The sequence below is a fragment of the Mus pahari genome, chromosome 14 (assembly GCF_900095145.1).
Source record: "Mus pahari chromosome 14, PAHARI_EIJ_v1.1, whole genome shotgun sequence".
Classification (NCBI taxonomy): domain Eukaryota; kingdom Metazoa; phylum Chordata; class Mammalia; order Rodentia; family Muridae; genus Mus; species Mus pahari.
This window is the reverse complement of record NC_034603.1, coordinates 53,491,944-53,508,604: the sequence shown is the minus strand read 5'-3', so window position 1 is coordinate 53,508,604 and position 16,661 is coordinate 53,491,944. Positions and strand designations below refer to the sequence as shown.

Genomic DNA, 16,661 nt, shown 5'->3' with positions numbered 1-16,661 from the left:
GGAGGAGGAGGAGGAGGAGGAGGAGGAAGGGATTTGAACCAGGCCCTCACTGGCTGCTGCACAAGGCCCATGCACTTAGTCACGTCCTGCAGCACTGCTAAGCAGAATGTGGAGAGAGGCACCTAGAGAGGGCCAGACCTTGCAGACTAGGCAAGGAAACCTTGGTTTTTGCCTGTGACAGGACAGATAGCGACTGTCTGGACGACCCTAGATCCCCACCTAGTGGTCGGAAAGAGCCATTGTTTTTAACGGCTGGCGATACCGATCCAAGCAGGTCATTTCACCCACCGGCAAAGGAACACATTGGTCTGAGCAGGAGTTCAGGAGAAAGACGCACTAACATTCGTAACCTGCCTCCGGGGAGGTGGCGAGGAATTTATTAACTCCTAGATTTTGTTCCCCAGTCTTCCACGCAAGCTTGCCCTTCACAAGAGGCAGTGCGCCCCCAGGCATTATACACAGAATCGCCTGATCTTCTAACAGCGACTGGGGACGGTGAAATGACACAGTCAGTGACAGCTATCTGCAAAACATTGTGCTGGGTACCCCGCTCAGAACAAAGGTGACCAGAAGAACCCTGGAGGAACCAGGGGGCCCAGTTTTGAAGGAAGACAGCATGGCACTTTGCAGAAGGCGGCCCTGAGGCAAGGCCACTAAGGGTAGGCTAGAGCAGAGCCTGGAACACGGTTCTGGGAGTAGGCAGGACCCACAAGGACCCCATTGCTAGGCTAAAGGGCCTGAACCACCCTGAAAATTCTATAGCCTTTGAAAGGCTTCCTCATCTCAGGATATGTAGGGAAGGCTTCCCAAAGGTGGCTGGCAGAGAGGCATGCCCTGGGTGGCAGGAGCAAATATTTTGCGCCAAAACACATAGGGTACCAAACTCCCAGGGGACAGAGAATTATCAGCCCTGCTGGAGAGCATGGTTGGAAAGGCTAGTCGTACATGTAGATAGCCTGGGGCCTTCTATAGCAGAAAGAAGTCCTCTGGGAAGACACTTATCCATGTGTGTGTGTGTGTGCGCACACACACATTCACACATGTCTCAGTCACCCATCCTGAGCCTTGGTTCTGAGGAGGCTTTGTCTGGCTGGGACTGAAGCTGAGGCCATCAAGAGTTCTCTACAACTTACCCTAAGTGGGCTTGGAAGACGACCTTTGGTCTAAGGTTTGAACAGGAATGCCCTGTAGGCCCTGCTTCCAGACAGTAAAATTCATTCACTTCTTCTTCGAATGCTTTCTGTACCTCTCTTCTTTGTTTGAGCAGTTTTCACACTGGGGTCTGAGCAATGAGCAAAAGAAACCAACTTTGCCTTAAGGGAGCCAATGATCTTGTAGGTCACAGAGATTTGATGAAATATCTACCCTACCCAGAGGAGACATGGCAGACATGGGGTCTGGTAGAAAACACCGAGCCCCAGAAGGCAGGAGCAGGGGAGAGCCCAGCTTCTTTAAGACAGCATCTCATTATATTGTACAGGGTGGCCCAGTTCTCTCTCTCTCTCTCTCTCTCTCTCTCTCTCTCTCTCTCTCTCTCTGTTGTTGTTGTTGTTGTTGTTGTTGTAAAAGGGAATTTGTTCTTTGAGATAGGAATGTCACTGTGTAACCAGTGTAACCAGGAATGTCACTGTGTAACCAGGCTTTCATCTATTGGCAATCCTCTTGCCTCAGCCTCCTAAATGCTGGGATTACAGGCATGAGGCATGACACACAACTAACCTCAAACTCGGTACTCTCCTGCCTCTGCTTCCCCTACGTCTAAGTGTATGCAAACAAGCCTCTGTGTTTGCACATGGTCCAGCGGGAAGGGGCACCCGTACAGATGTGTACTTACGGCTATTGGTGTGCATGCGGTCTCTCCATACGCCTGTATGCATAGGTGACTGTGGAGATGTGGGGGATGGCGTGAAGGATGGCTTACTCAGACCTAAGAGGTGTCTACTGCACAAGATATCAGTGGTGCGACCAGAAATCTTATGGGCAAACCGGGAAAGCCTAAGGGCAGACACAGCTGCTCTGAGAAGGGAGGAAGACCCTGGGTGGGGACATGAAGAAAGGACTGAGCATGTGCTCTGGGACTAAATAAAAATTACCCTATGACATCTCCTCATGACCTGGGGGACTCTCATATCCCGAGACCACAGAGCAGGAACCCTCGAGGCTCTGGGAAAGAACACTGGCTTGGGAAGATTCTGTGACCTCTCTTGACCCGGAACAGGTCTAAGCCTTGGTTTTTCTCTGTGGAACGGAAGTTCCCATTCCAAGAATGAGAAGGAAATGTGTTTGGCATGGAGTGGGTGGCCCACAGCTCCTCTTGTCAAGCTGAGGAGAAGCTGCCATGGAGCCAGAGGACATCCTGTTCTCAAGAAATAAAAACAAGAGTGAAGACAGGCCACAACTAAGTTCCCCTGCTAGACTGATGTGAAGCCAGCAGCCATCTTGGTCTCTTGGGCTTGTCTCTAAATCGGGCTACTTCTCCCACAGCCAGACCCTGGCCTGCACACCAGGGCTCAGCATCCGGCAGGCAGCAGAGGTCATACACCCAGCCCTTTTGTCCCTTCCCAGCTGGGAGCCTGACTTATACCCACCATCACCTCATTAGCTGCTGCTGCCAAGGGCCCTGCCCACTGGATTGTGAAAGAGCCTTATCCTTTATTTACTGGAAATCCCAGAGCCCTTCATTTCTCTGAACCCCAATGTCATCCTCCATGGTTCATGGTCACTATACTGCCCCTGACTTGGCCTTCACTGAGAGCGAGCCCTCATGAGAAAGTACTTTGAATACCATCAAGCCTCCAGTTCAGGGAAGGATTGAGGCCGTGCAAATAGCCCAGATCTATCTAGGGGATACCCTTTAAGAAGGGGTCTCAGAAGACCCTCCACTGGCAACGTTTTCTCTCCTTGGGGAGAACCTGCATCCAGTCTGTCAGCAACCCCATGGTGCTGGAGGCCAGAGTCACCTCACAACCCATAGGATGTACCCCCTCCCAACTGTGCTGGGTGGGAAGGTTTAACTGTGACAGCCACATCCCACAGGGGCTGGAGGCAGCTGGAGCCAGCTGGTTCCCCGAGGGTTTCAGAACCTGGAATGTTATTTCCTAATCGGGAATTCATCCAGGCCACCAATCCTGACCCCAGTCCAAGAAGCTTAGCAACAGTCAAAGTTCCCAAGGTCTGTGTGGGGCTCTGCCTATGTCTCAGGCCCAGGTTCCTCAAGGGTTAGGTCCTCGTCAGGAGCCATTGAGGTCGGGGAGGGCTTCAACTAGTCTCTCACATATCACTTTGGTTTTGGTCCACACCATTTACTTTGCCAACTGGGATTCTGGAGCTCAGGAAAGAAAGTCGTACTGTTCAGGGTCTCATGGCTGAGGCAGAGGTTGGCTTTGAACTTCTCTCTCATTCAGTTTTCCTACTGAGCATCTGCTTGGCAACAGATGGGCATCAAGTGACTGTTAGATTACCAAAGGTCTCATCCTGTCCCCTGGCATACCTTGAAAGGTACTGAGACTCTGGCTGGGGTGAGGCAACAAGTTGCTGGCTATGGAAGAGATGCAAGACTGATGGGAACTGGGCAGGTTTCTATCCCCGTGCTCTTAAAAAAGTGAATGTAGACTTATTCTGCCCAGGGGGTGAGCTGCTGGAATCTTTGGTACTTAGCTTCCAAGAATTTTCCCTACTCTGAGTGTGCCATTTGTTAGCTACCAGGCCTCCCCTCTTTACCCATGAGTGTCCGACTCAAGCCTGACTCAACCTCTGGTGGCTCACCCCTGAGTCGTTCTTACTTAGCACTTTTGGGAACAACGGAAGACCCAAAGCCTCTCCAGGACCTTTGGTTGTCTTGTAAGATTTAACCTTTGGTCCTCAAGTGCACCGGTCCCTGGTGCATACCTAACAGTCTCTTCGTGTGACCTTGAGGAGCTGAGGAGGTGGAGGTAGGAGCTGAGGAATGTCTTAGCCAACCCTTACACCCAAGCTTGCACGGTCCAGTGGAGCCTCACACTCCAAAAGGGCCAGAGGCGTGTTTTCCAGTGCTCATACATCCCAGCCCTGACTGTGTTTCCAAGAGGCCAGGAAAGCCAGAGGCAAGCTCCCTCCCTGTCCCAAGAAGAATCTGAGTCCAGCCAGGCACATCCAAGGCCATAGCTTCTGGAAGCTGGCACTGCAGGTCAGCTCCAAGAGAAAACCCCACATTACGTTTTGAGCTCCCTCGTCGGTGCTCACAGTCGGTAGCCCCACTCAAGTCCCTGGGCCTGGACCTACAGTGGGTCTGAGGTCCCTCTCTGTGCCCATTTCCCTGGACTCACTGCACCTTGGGCTCTGGCAGGGAGTGCTGGCCGACTGCTTGACCGGGCCCTGTCCTGGAGCGCCCTCTCGTGGGCACGTGGGGAGTTTCTGAGGCCTGGGACCTGGGAAGGCTCCCGGGTCGGGAGCAGCCAAGTGAGTCGGGGTCCTTAGCCCAACAAACCCGATGGACAGACACGCGCCCTAAGGGGGCCCAAGAGAAACTCGGAGGGGAAAACAGTCCTCCGGGCACCAACACTTTCCCTGGTGGGCAACCTGCCTGCTCTCCAGAGGACGCGGCGCAATGCCCTGAGATCACCCGGAGCGCCCAGCCCCCTCCAACGCTCTCCCCGCCGACGCCTAGTGCTTAGAACCTGAGACTCTTGATCCTTGGCTGGACTCAGCCTACCGGGAGAGTGTTCCAAACTTCGCGGTCAAGGGCAGAGAGGCGGAAGGAGGATGGGAAAAGGAAAGGAGATTGGATTTAGGGTCGCTCCCAAGGAGGGAAGGAGAGCTCAGAGTTGCAATTCTGATCTCTCCCAAACCATTCCCTCCGCAGCGGCCTTCTCCGAGAGAAGCAGGGGGCGGGGCCCGAGCCCAGGCGGGGCGGGACCGTTGCCCGGGAGACCCGGCCGCGGCGTGCTCCTCCCCGCGTCCGTGAGTCCCAGGCCGGCTGGGAAGGCTGAACCCGGTTCCACGCCCTCCGGGAGGGCAGGGCCTACTTCCGAGGCTCAGAAGCCCTCCACCGCTGCGGGAAGTTTGGAGGGAAGAAATGGCTCGAGGGTTCGGAAGCCTCGGATTAACCGCGTGGGAAATGCCGCGTCCAACATCTCCGGATCCATTCAATTGAGCCGCTAGGGGTCTCACCGCGGCCCCAAATTCTGAATCTTGGAGTTCTCCGGTGAATCACACCCAGTCCTAAACCAGCGCACACAATTCTCTCAGACCCCACACTTCCCATAGAGTCTCTTGGCGACACGCTTGGTCACCCACTTAACAGACCTCAGAGGCCCCTCGATACCCATCGCTCACACACTCCTCTCTGTTGACGGATTTGCCATCCAAGGGCCCTGGTGGCAGGTCCTGAAGGGTTAAGGCAGCGGGTACACGGGCGCTTGAGCTAATTGGCGACCCCCAGAGACAATGAAGGCTGGAAGGCTGGGAAGGCTGGTGGCTTAATTGGGCCTGGGAGTGGCCAGGCCTTTGTCTGGGACAAGGCCCAGCCCGTCGGCTGCAGGATTCCCCAAGCCGCACTTGGCCTTGCAGCTGGGGACCAGCGGAGCACTGGGGTGGCAATCCCGGGAGAGGGGTGTGTACGGCCGAAAGCAAGGGGGCGGGAGGATTCTCCAAACCGCGCTGCAGGCTCAGAAATAACACCCCACCCGAGTTGTTGCGGCCTTGCCCACCACCTCGTGTGCTGCCCCCTGGTGTCCACAGGCCAAACTCTGGGCATTCTTTCCTGGTTGAAAGCGAGAGACCCGCAAGAAGCCAGTGCACACGTTGCTTTGGGACATTTTTTTACGGGGAGTTTCAACCCAAAGTGACCTCGAATAAACGTAGAGATGGGGAGAGATTCTATGCGAAGTAGGGAGGAACTTTCCTTGTTCCTGCTTAGTTCGTAGACTACATTGCCTAATCAGTCCGAGCTGAGCAGAACAGGGGAGCCATAGCTCACCTAGAGTTGGGATGAGACTATCTATACACACACACACACACACACACACACACACGCACGCACGCGCACACACGCACGCACGCACACACACGCACGCACGCACACACACACGCACGCACACACACACACGCACGCACACACACANCACACACACACGCACGCACACACACACACACACGCGCGCACGCACGCACACACACACACGCACGCACACACGCACGCACGCACACACACACTCCACACTCTCTGCCCAGGGAAACTTGAGGTAGCTCTCTCTCAGAGGAGTTGGACAAAGTTTTTTCCTTGTAAGTGTGTCAGCTCAGGAAGGTGTCCTGAGCATTTGGAGTTGCTGAAACTTTAAAGTCTACATACATCCTCCCCCTCCCCCTCAAATCATTCCTGATGTCCCTGGGCGAGTAGAAAGCCACACACCCCCAGAGGTTCACAATGACTAACAAGGCAATCTTTTGGGGTTGGATGTCAAAACCTCCTGGACTTAAAGGGATGAAGATGGGGTGCTCAACGACCACAAATCCAGAGACATGTAATCAGCTCCCCTTTACCGACTGCTTCAGTTGAGGACGGAGGCACCTGCTGTGTAAGCTGTGGCCTTCTGGAGCGACATGGATGGGAGAACTTAGCTCTCCTTAACAGAGGGGGTCTTAGGGAAGTACCAGCCCAATGGGACCAGTGGGACACAGTGGGACTCCCTTGAAAGTCGCCAGCAAGTTGACTGGAGATAAACGAGCTCTAAGGGGGGATTTTTAGGCCAGATTTTCCCAGCAGCCCAAACACCGAGTGATTCCAGAAGGCAGAGTGGTGGGACGGAATTCTGGAGTCCGTGGTACTTTACGAAGGAAGATGGCCACTACCTCCTCCCCAACACACACACACACACACGAAAGGAGAAAAGGCAGGGCCCCGTTCCCCAGATCATGTACCCAGGAAGGTTGAAAGGAGGGGTGATGAGCAGGTCCACAGTGTCCTAGAAAGGGTGTCAGGAGTCCAGGCCACTCTGCTGCGCTTTGCGTTAATCCTGCGACTAGGTGCGGGGAGTGGCAGGAGCTGCGGTCACACAGAGTGGCCAGCAGGGGGAGCCCGGGCCGCGGGCCTGGGTCGCGGGGGCTGCGGGGCGGAGCGGCGCCTCCAGGCCGGACCTGAGCCCGGCGCCGACGCCGGCGCCTCGGGGCCTCGCGGCTCTGCTCGCTTGCGGCCGGGCTATGCGGCCGCCGTCGCCAAGGTGGATCTGCAGGCCAGAAAGGGGCGCCCGTGTCCCCGCCTCAGTCCCTTCTTCAGCGCCCACAGAGCCCCAGCCCCGCGCGGCCCACAGAGCGCACAGCGCGGGTCACTTCGCATGGTAGCGTTTTTATTATTTTCTCGCTTCGTTCTCCCTCTGGAGCAAAAAGTGAAAACCTGAGGTGGGGCCCGTGGGCCGGGCGGGCAAAACCGGGGTGCAGAGACTGAGGGGTCCGCAGGGTGGGCCTTCCCTGGGGTTAGGTGCCTCCCCCTTCCCCAGCAGCCAAGGATCCTGGGGCCCTGTACAATATAGATGCTCATGTAAAATGAAAAAGAATTAAATGCTATGAGTTAATCTCTAAATATATGTACACAGCAATGTACACCTTCGAATAAATTAATACGAATTTGTATCTTCTGGGAACCTTAAAGCTTATTTACACAAATTACCATTTATTTCATAAATATCTTTTGCCCCCTGGGGACTCAAAGAAGAAGTGCAACTTCCTCCGCTGATCTAGAAGTGGACGTAGGAATGGCGCCTGTCTTTTGTGGGGTAGAGGTGGGAAGACCAAGCGGTCAGGACTCCTCCTAGCCCAAGTCTATGCTGACTTCAGGCTCCCCTGGCTCCAGCATCCTCCACACCAGTTTCTCAACGACATTCAGGCCCAAGGCCAGGGATCCTGAGATGCTTTCCGAAGGAACACCTCTACCCTATGCACCTTCTGGTTTCCAAAGGGACCGCTCGAAAGAGGCCACCCCCACAGTGTTGAAAGAAGGAGGTACCCTGGTAGTTGACTCTCGAATAGAAATTTGCATCAAATCCAGGGGCTCCAGAGTGACTATGTTCCGGATAGACTGACTCCTCGGTTAGACCCCAGGGAAGCGGCCCAGACTCCCGACTTGCCACGCGAGGCTCTATTCTGACCGCTGAAGCCTGTTTTTGCTTCTTTATTTAAATAAATACCCATTCTGTGCTGTACACGTCCCAGACCGCCGAGGCAGAGAGCCCAGCCCGGGAGGCTCGTGTGGCAGCGCAGCAGCCAAGCAGCCCCTCACTTGGGCGACTCCCGGCCGGGGGAGAGGGCTCGCTGGCTCTCTAGCCCACTCACCAGTCTCTGGATGCTCTGCAGTTCACTGGCCGCCTCTTTGGCTGAGCCGCTGGGCGATAGAGCCCCGCGGGATGTGCCCCCCACTTTTCGGAGAGCCAGCTCAGGCAGTGGACTGGGCTCAGGGCTATTTCCGCCCTTGGAGGCCTCTGCCGCCAGCCCGGTGGTAAGGAGGCTAGTGCTAGGTGGGATAGTGACTGGGATCTGGTAGGGGCTGAAGCGCAGGCGGGGTCGGGCACTGCCCAGAAATGGGCTCCGTGATAATGAACCAGCGGCTGCGGCGGCGGCAGCTGCAGCGCTGGTGGCGGGTAAAGCGGAGGCGGCGGCGGCCGCTGCTGCCATGTAAGTGTACGGATAGGGAAAGAGGCCTCCGAAAGTGGGCATTGGGATTCCCTGGAAGAAACAGAAGGCAAGAAGGGTTAGACATCTATCCTAAGTGTCTTTAAAGGTGGTAGCTAGAATACTGAAGATAACCTTTGCCTTACACCTTTAGGCTATAAAGCCAGAATTCACATAGCTATAAAACCTCATGTGCACACGAGGAGCTAGATGAGCCAGCGTGCCAGGGTCAAATCCAGTGAGTGTGTCCATCACCTAGGTGAGATGCAAAGGCCTGGTGTCTCCCTGCTCTGTGCTGTTTGGTGCGGTAGGCGTAAGAGAATGAGCAGCAGCTGGCTGAACTAGTATGGGCCTAGAGAGAAAAACCAAGGCAGGCATGGGGCCAGGTGGCAAGCATGCAGCTGGGACTGTCATATGAGGTCCTGCTCATTGAGGACAGCAGTTCCTCCATGCCTTCTGACTGCAGGTCAGAGTTGCGGCGGGAACACAGGCTTAGAAAACAGGATGATCAAGTCTCTTGCTTACTCGCCTGTCCAGGGGTCTCCTGCCTCTGATGGGATCAAGTCACAAGTGACAACCAGTTCATAAACTGGCCTGAACGTTTGACAGAGAACTGACAGGGCATCTGTGGCAGCTGAGGACAGAATGCAGGCTTTACTGGTGGATAGCAGAGCAGCCAGGACACACTGGACATAGGGCACTCAGTTCATGAGGCCCCATTGCTATGGTCTGACCTTTGAGATAATGGCTTATATTCTAGAGTGTGTGCCTGTGGAATGGGTGATACCCCTCCACCCCCAACAGCGCTAGAAACAGAGGAAGCCTGGTTCAGACAGGGGGGAACCTGAGAAGCAGCTTAGTCTGTAGGAATAGAAAGGCTAGCAAGCCCCACTGTGCACTTCATACCTGGCATCTCAGGTTGGGGGGAGGAAACGTCAACTTTCCCAAAATTTGGCTTTACCTGCCATACAACTATGACCTCACCACCTAACAATTATACCAATTGATTTCTCATGAGTTCTGGGGTATTGACCAGACCATAGCCAGAAGCCCCATGGCCTCTGTAATGACTATGGTGTGTTGGGAAAGAGGCATTCACATCCACAGAAAGCCAGGGGTGCAGCTCAACCCTCCAGTCCAGAGTCATGGGGATCAGTGACATTGCACATACCCAGATGATAAGCTCTGTTCAAAACTCATTTCAGACTCCCCCCCTTGTACATATTCACTTCTGAACCAAAGCCATTTTCTCAAAAAAATCTAAACTCCTGTTCTCCTTCCCTGGAGATATGATCTCAAGGGTTCAATTTGCCAGAAACCTCAGAGGGAAGAAACCGAATGAAGGGATTCCAAATCTTTCCGCAGGGACTATTCCACCCAAGTAACTAAAGAGGTTGCTGTGCGCATCCAATCTCCTTAGTATGCCTCTGGCCACATTTTCATAAACTCTCCCCTGGGAATTTAGAATTTCAGTAGGAGGTTGTGGGGGAGCTAAGGCCTCTTCCCTGAATGTGGAGGAAGAGTTAGGGACTCAGAGTAGGGCAAAGACCAGTCTTGTCACTTGTCAGGACTGGCGACTTCCTAGAGGACCTCAAAGGGGCCAGGAATATCTGAGAGGTGAGTCACTTGGGAAGTCAACTATCCAGAAAATAACTCAAAATTCCCTCCTTCGTTCGCCCAGCCTACAGTTTTTCAGAGCCAATCATGAGATAAAGATTTTCTTTCTCAAAAATTTCCTAAGACCAGAAAAATGAACCCCATAAAACCCAGGAGCAACCCTAGTTGGTCATTCATAAGAGTTTTTGAAATGTGCTCTCTCACTTCTTGCTGGGGTTATAGAGAGCAAACAGGACCAGGGACATTCTTAAGGTCACACAGGGTTCAGAAGCAATGTCCTGGTTAGATCATGGGCAGTTTTAACCTTTCAGAACTTAGATGGCTTTCCTGCTTATAAGTTTTGATTTCTCGGAGGATCTGAGTACCTATAACCTCTCTCAAGTTCTCTGCGCACCTCAGCCACCAACAAGCCGCTGCGCCCCCCTCCCTTGGCTGCGGGCAGATCACAGGCCTTACCTGAGATGCCAGCATGTGCTGGGAGAGGTGGAACGGGAAGGGAGTCGCCGTGCTTGCTGCGCTGGCTGCGGGACCCAGCCCGCCTGCGTCCAGCCCCGCCGCAGTTCCGGGCGCGGCGCCTCCGCTATTGCCACCGCCGCCTGCCACCGAGGCTAGCAGATGACCCATGCCCATGGCGGAGAAGGCTCCGGGGCCCATGGCGAATTGTCCTGGGTGCAGGAAGAGGGGCTGACCAGCTCCTAGGGGCCCAAAGAACTGCTGCCCGTGCAGGTGGCTGGAGAAGGCCAGGCCGGGCAGATGGCCCGCACCCAGGGGGGACGCACTGTCTGTCTGCACCACCAGCGGCGCCAGGCTGGGCTCCTTGCCCTCACCCACGTCCTTGCGCCCCTCGTCCTTCCTCCGGGCCTCAGCGCGCTCCTTCTCCAGGCTCCGCAGGCTAAACCGGCCATCCCCACCGTCCTCCGTCGGGTCCTTGCTGCCCCTCTCCGGGCTGCGCCGCTCCCGGGAGCGTTCGGGTTCGGTCAAGCGAGCGGGGCTGGCGTCCCGCGAAGGGCTGCGGCCCAGGGGCGCTGCGGCGCGCTCCTCGCCCGGCCGCTCCGGCTCAGGATCGCTGTCGGCTGCGCTCCGCTTCTCCTCGGCTACGGGAGGGAGGGAGGGAGCACGGGTTATCCGGACGCCGCCTAAGACCGACGTGGCGCCCAGTCCCCGGGAACCTGGACTTGGTCACCGCCACTTTAGACAGACCAGCTGTTAGGAAGGTCAAGTTGGGAGAGCTTCTAGGGGCAGCTGCAGGTCACATAAATCAAGACCCCATTCTTACAGTGAAAGAAAACGAGCCCTGGAGGAGAAAGATTATTTCCGACCACATATCCCACAAGGGGTCCAGCAGAGAATTCTACCAAATGTCCTGGCTGCCAGGGACAGTCCTTATAAGGGAGTACCGGATTGGAAGTCCTAGCCACATTCCGGTAACTTTTATCCAGGCCTTTGAGATTAGCCGATCACTGAGCAAAAGACCGACTTTAAGGCGCACCCTAAGGGGACACTTCTTTGATCCTTCCCTGCCGCTCACCTCGGGCCCGTTGCAGGCGCAGAGGGCTGGGCGCTGCGCTGGGGGAGGGCGGTGGTTCCCGCGCAGGCGGAGGGTCGCAGGAGGAGGCATCGGATTCAGCGCCGTCACGCTCTGGCTTACAGTGCTCCTCATACAAACGGAGAGTGGGCAGCGTTAGCTGCTTCCTGAGGACGAGCAGAGGGAGCGGTCAGCCACCATTGCATCCTCCCTGCTTCCTGCGACCAGGGGTACGCGCAACAGGGCATGAGTTCATGTCTCACCTTTTCTCCCGACGGCCGTTCCCAGTGTCCCGGAAGCCCTTGGCAAAAGGGTTGTTGTCGATCTTCAGCTGAGTAATCTGCGGGGCCGAGGAAGCGGTACTAAGTCAAGACCTGATTCTTCTAGGCTGGCCGGGGGGGGGGGGGGCACCCCGAGGTCAGCGGTTACAAGCTACACAGTAGAGAGCCGGGGTTGGGGGTGGGGTCGTGCCACCCGCCTGGGATAGTACTCAGAGAGGTGGGCCGGGAGGCAAGCATCTAGGAAAATGACGGAATCTCTGCATCTCCAAAAGCCTTATTCAAGAAATAATCCCTCAACACGCACACACAGGCCCGAGCAAGCAAACAGGCTCACGTAGTCACAAAGGTTAAACTATTCCGCACCGAACACAGACAAACACAGTGCCCGCACCCCCAAGCACCCCCAAGTCCGCAGGTCTAGGCAAAGTCAAGTCATTGCACCACTCACAGGCCCAGAAGGGCAAGTTCGCAAAAAAAAAAAAAAAATTAAAAATAAACAAACAAGCCCTTATAGAATTCAACGAATTCACTAGCTTCTACATAGAGCTAAGACACTCCATACAATGTACCTGGCCAGGCAGACCCCTGGTTTACAAAGACACAACCAAAGACACTGGGACTCTCTCATTTAATCCATGGTGATCTACGAGACCATTTCACCTGAAGGAGAATTCTCTCAACCTCTCCCAAAGGGCCTAGGGCCTGGATGGACCTAGACAAGTGGCTTAGAGGAGCTCGCCAGGGCTGTGCCACCTGTCCCACTCTTTGGCTCCCTTGGAGAGTTAAAATTTGGACCCTGAGTTCCTAGCATCTGTAGAGCTTGGGCAGATTGCCCCAGGCGCCCTCTTTTCATTTAGATTCCCAGTCCTGAGCCAAGAAATGAAGGAATAAAATGTAAAAATGTCAGCGGGAGCCCGAGTCTCTACTAATTGCTAAGTAAACATCTCCACTCCAACTATGGCCCAGCTGTGTTGAGTGCCTCGGGGGAGTATGTGTGTCTGTGTGGGTATGAGGGGGAGCACGGGGGATTTATGTGGGTGCTGCTCTTCTGAATCTGAGTGGGTGGGGAGTTCTTGAAGCTCTCTGCAATGCTGCTGCTATCAGGTGAGTTACAATGGAGGGTTGGTGTCTGTAAATGTTGGGGGATAGAGACCGGAGGGGATGTGGGGGCCAAGTCCACTCCCCACCCCCCAGCGCACCTTGTCATTCTGGTAGGCAGTGACAGCGATGAAGTCAGTCTCTGGGAAGACATAGGTGCGGAAGGTGCTGTATGGGAGCTTCAAGATGTCATTGGCTCGCACGATGTGGAAGCGCGGCTGGTACTTGTGCATGGAGTTCAGGATGGTCTGTGAGGAGCAAGGATTCAGCCAGCAGTTCCCTGCTATCGGACCGACAGCTCTCTCTCTCTCTCTCTCTCTCTCTCTCTCTCTCTCTCTCTCTCTCTCTCTCTCTCTCTCTCCCCCCCCCGTTTTTTTTGTTGGTTCACCTGCACTTCATTTTATATTTTCTCATGCCTTTTTCCCTTCTTCACAGCTATTCTTTCTTTCTCTGACACTGCCCAGTTGGAAAAAGAAATGAAACAAAACGGAAACAGACAACACCCGCCTCCGTTCTTTGACTTCACTGTCCCCTGGCATTTCTGGGTCCTGAGATACAAGGGAAGAAAAGTTTGTGTGGAGGGGTGCTCTCGAGGGCTGGCTATAATGCACCGGGAGACTCTCTTTCCCCAATGAACCCCCATCATTCGCTAGGAGCTTGACTCAGGTAGAAATAGGGAGTTCCTCATTACTTTCCCTGGCTGGGCATCTGCCTTAACAGAGCAGAGATCTCCAGAAGGCCCGAGGAGAGCAGGTTTGATGTCTGGATTCCCTCACCATAATAGGGTAAGGGTGCTACAGGAGACAGGCAGGCTGTCTGAGCTGTCTTCAAGTCCTTAGCAGGGTGACCTCCACAGGACCCAGGCCCGCTTGACCCGTTCCTCACAGCACCTGCTTCACCCTTGACTCTAGGAGGGGCTCTCAAAATTATGTCAGAAAGGAACTGAGATTGAGAGCAGCCTGGAGCTTTCCACAAAAGGTCGACATACTTTGCCTCAGGCTTGCAGAACAGGGCTCTGGAAGCCTAGGTCCAGTTTACCTGGGCCACAGACAGGGGCACTGGGGCAGGGGTTCAACTGATGCTCCCCTTTAGAAATCCTCTAGCTTCCTTCTACCCACTCGACTGCGGGGGGCCTCGGGCTCTCAACACCTTCCCAACCCGCCCACACTCACAAAGCCATGCTTGTCAGAAATGTTGTTGGTCAGCTTCAGTTTGTGGAAGGCCACAGGCTTGGCCATCCACTGCTCCCCTGTGGCTGGACTGTCCGGGTGGATGTACATGCGTTTAGGCATCTCGGGGTCGGCTTTGCCTGCCACCATCCAGCGGGAGTTGTGAAACTTATAGCGGCAGTCATCGGCAGCCACGATGTCCATTAGCAGGATGTACTTGGCTTTCTTGTCCAGGCCACTGACTCGCACCTTGAAGGGGGGGAACATCCGCCTCGGAGGGAGGGAAGGGGGACATGCCATTGGGACCCGGCTCTTCTTTGTCCCTTTACCTTCCCGACAACGACCTGACATCCCACCTGAAGCTTTCCTATCTACGTTTGTCACAATGTCCCTCCACTTGTGCTGTGCTTCTACTGCTACCCGGGAAGACCCAGCCTGTGCTTCTTATTCCCAAGGCATTCCATTTCTGGCGGCCAGAGCCTGGTTTGTAAAGCTTTGGAGGCTTTTTGCACTCAGTCTGGAGACCTTTCCTCCACTCTGATCTGAGATGAGGGTTGATGCCCAGGAAAGGAAACTAGGCCCTTTAGAGACACGCTGGGCTTTTCTGAATCGCCCTGAAATTCGTAGAGAGGAAATTCTTGGGACAGGGCTCGAAGAAATAAACTAGCAAGGTCTTTGTCTGGGGGAAACGATTTAGAGACTTAATCAGGGAACCGTAGCCTAAAATTTCGGGGGAACAGGGTGAACCTGAGGCCTGGACTTTCAGAAACTGAAGTGCTGGGAAGATCATCGGGGATTGTATGTTTCTTCTGGCTTTAAGGCCTCAAGAGGTGGCTGGCTGGTCCAGTGCTCCAAGCTCCAAGGACAAGCAAGACTCTCTCCAAGGCCTAGCTGTGGGCTCAACAGCTCTCTGCCAGAACCAAGTGGTCGGCCTGGAGCTAGCAGGAGGCGGGATGCTAGTCCCACTATGGACTCTGGTGATCGGAGAGGAGAATCCGGGAATGGTCCCTTTTCTTAGGAACTTCCACACCGACCAGGAGACGGGGGAAAAAAAAAAAGTGAGACCGCAAGGGGCTGAGGAGACCCGCCAGAGTCTCCAGGGCTTTGAGACTCAGAACGGTTGGGACTATTCTTTAGGAGCGTGTTTTCGTTTTATTTCAATCGAGAGATGTTTGTTTTTCTTTTTCTTTTTTAATTCGCTCCGGAGCCAAACGAAAAAAGAAAAGTTAGCTTGCTTGTCTGTGGAGAGGAGTGTGGCGCCAGGGCCGAAGCTGGGGCGAGTGGAGAGAGCATCGGCCTGGTGCTGGTGGGTGCTGTGCGGTCCCCGAGCCCGCCCGCCCGCCCATCGGCCGCCCAGCCCGTCCTACCTCCCGGACTTGGTGATGACCATCTCGGTGCCCAGCTTGTGGAACTGGTCCCACAGTTCCTTGGCCTCCAGCGTCACCTTGGGGTCGTCCTCCACCTCGTCCTCGGGTTCCAGGCTCTTGAGCGAGCGCAGATGCGCGGCGGGCGGGTGCGGGCCGAGTGCCGAGACGTGCAGCCCCGCCTCGGCCGCCGCCGCCGCCGCTGCTGCCGCGGCCGCCGCCCCCGCCAGGCCCGGGTCGGGCAGAGGCTTGGCCAGCGCGCCGGGCGGCAGCGCTAGCGCCGGGAAGAAGGAGGGCTGCGCTGCCGCCAGGAAGGCGGACATGGGGAAGTCGGCGGGCCGTGGCGCGTGGAACGGGTGGTAAGCCATGGCGCTGGCTGCCAGCGCCGGCTCTCTCATCGGGACATCCGGCCCAGGCACCCGGGAGCCGGGGCCGGGGCCGGGGGCGCGCGCCTCGGACCCCCGGCCCGGGCGGCGGCGCGCGCGGAGGACAGACGGCCCGGGCGGCGGGCGCGGCAGCGGCTTCTCCCGGCTCCCCGTCCCGCGCACCTCAAGGGGCGCGGGGCTCTGGACGCGGGGGCGGAGGGGGCGCTGCGCAGGGCTGGGCTGGGCTGGGCTGGGCTGGGCTGGCCGGCTCCGGCGCCGGGGACCACGCGCGACTGGTTAGATCTTGTCCTGATCTCTGGAAAACTGTGACTATCTCACATGTCCTGCCCTGTTCGGATCCCCTGCGCTAACGAGCCAGGCCCCCCTTGATTGCTGATTTTACGCTTTTTGGACCAATTGTGGGTCTCCGGGGGCGGGGTTTTGACAGCTCAGGCCAAGCTCTGGACGGGAGGGGGGCCGGGGAGAAGGTGTCGGAAGCCTCAGCAGTAAGAAAACATGTCAACAGAATAAAATATTAACCAATGACGGGCCAGCGGGCCCAGAGACCCCTCCCCCTGGCCTGGCCCCCACCTCGCCGCCCG

The 16,661-nt window shown here is 55.8% G+C and overlaps 1 protein-coding gene across 1 annotated transcript; it reads right to left on the bottom strand.

Moving 5' to 3' along the window:
* Nucleotides 1-7,264: 7,264 nt before the first annotated feature.
* Nucleotides 7,265-16,595, bottom strand: Tbx2 (T-box transcription factor 2). The gene is made up of 7 exons (XM_021213250.2): nucleotides 15,698-16,595; nucleotides 14,334-14,601; nucleotides 13,263-13,409; nucleotides 12,046-12,122; nucleotides 11,786-11,949; nucleotides 10,714-11,351; nucleotides 7,265-8,694 (listed from the first exon to the last, which is right to left on the bottom strand). The coding sequence occupies exons 1-7, from the start codon at nucleotides 16,090-16,092 to the stop codon at nucleotides 8,248-8,250; spliced, it is 2,136 nt and encodes a 711-aa protein (XP_021068909.1). The 5' UTR covers nucleotides 16,093-16,595; the 3' UTR covers nucleotides 7,265-8,247.
* Nucleotides 16,596-16,661: the final 66 nt, after the last annotated feature.

Bases quoted from the DNA above. Each gene is read 5' to 3' on its own strand.
- Tbx2 (XM_021213250.2), bottom strand. From the start codon at position 16,092: ATGAGAGAGCCGGCGCTGGCAGCCAGCGCCATGGCTTACCACCCGTTC. The intron at 12,123-13,262 runs GTGCGCTGGGGG...TCGGCCCCGCAG, and splicing joins CTGCCTACCAGAATGACAAG to ATTACTCAGCTGAAGATCGA. The intron at 11,950-12,045 runs GTGAGACATGAA...GCTCGTCCTCAG, and splicing joins AACGGCCGTCGGGAGAAAAG to GAAGCAGCTAACGCTGCCCA.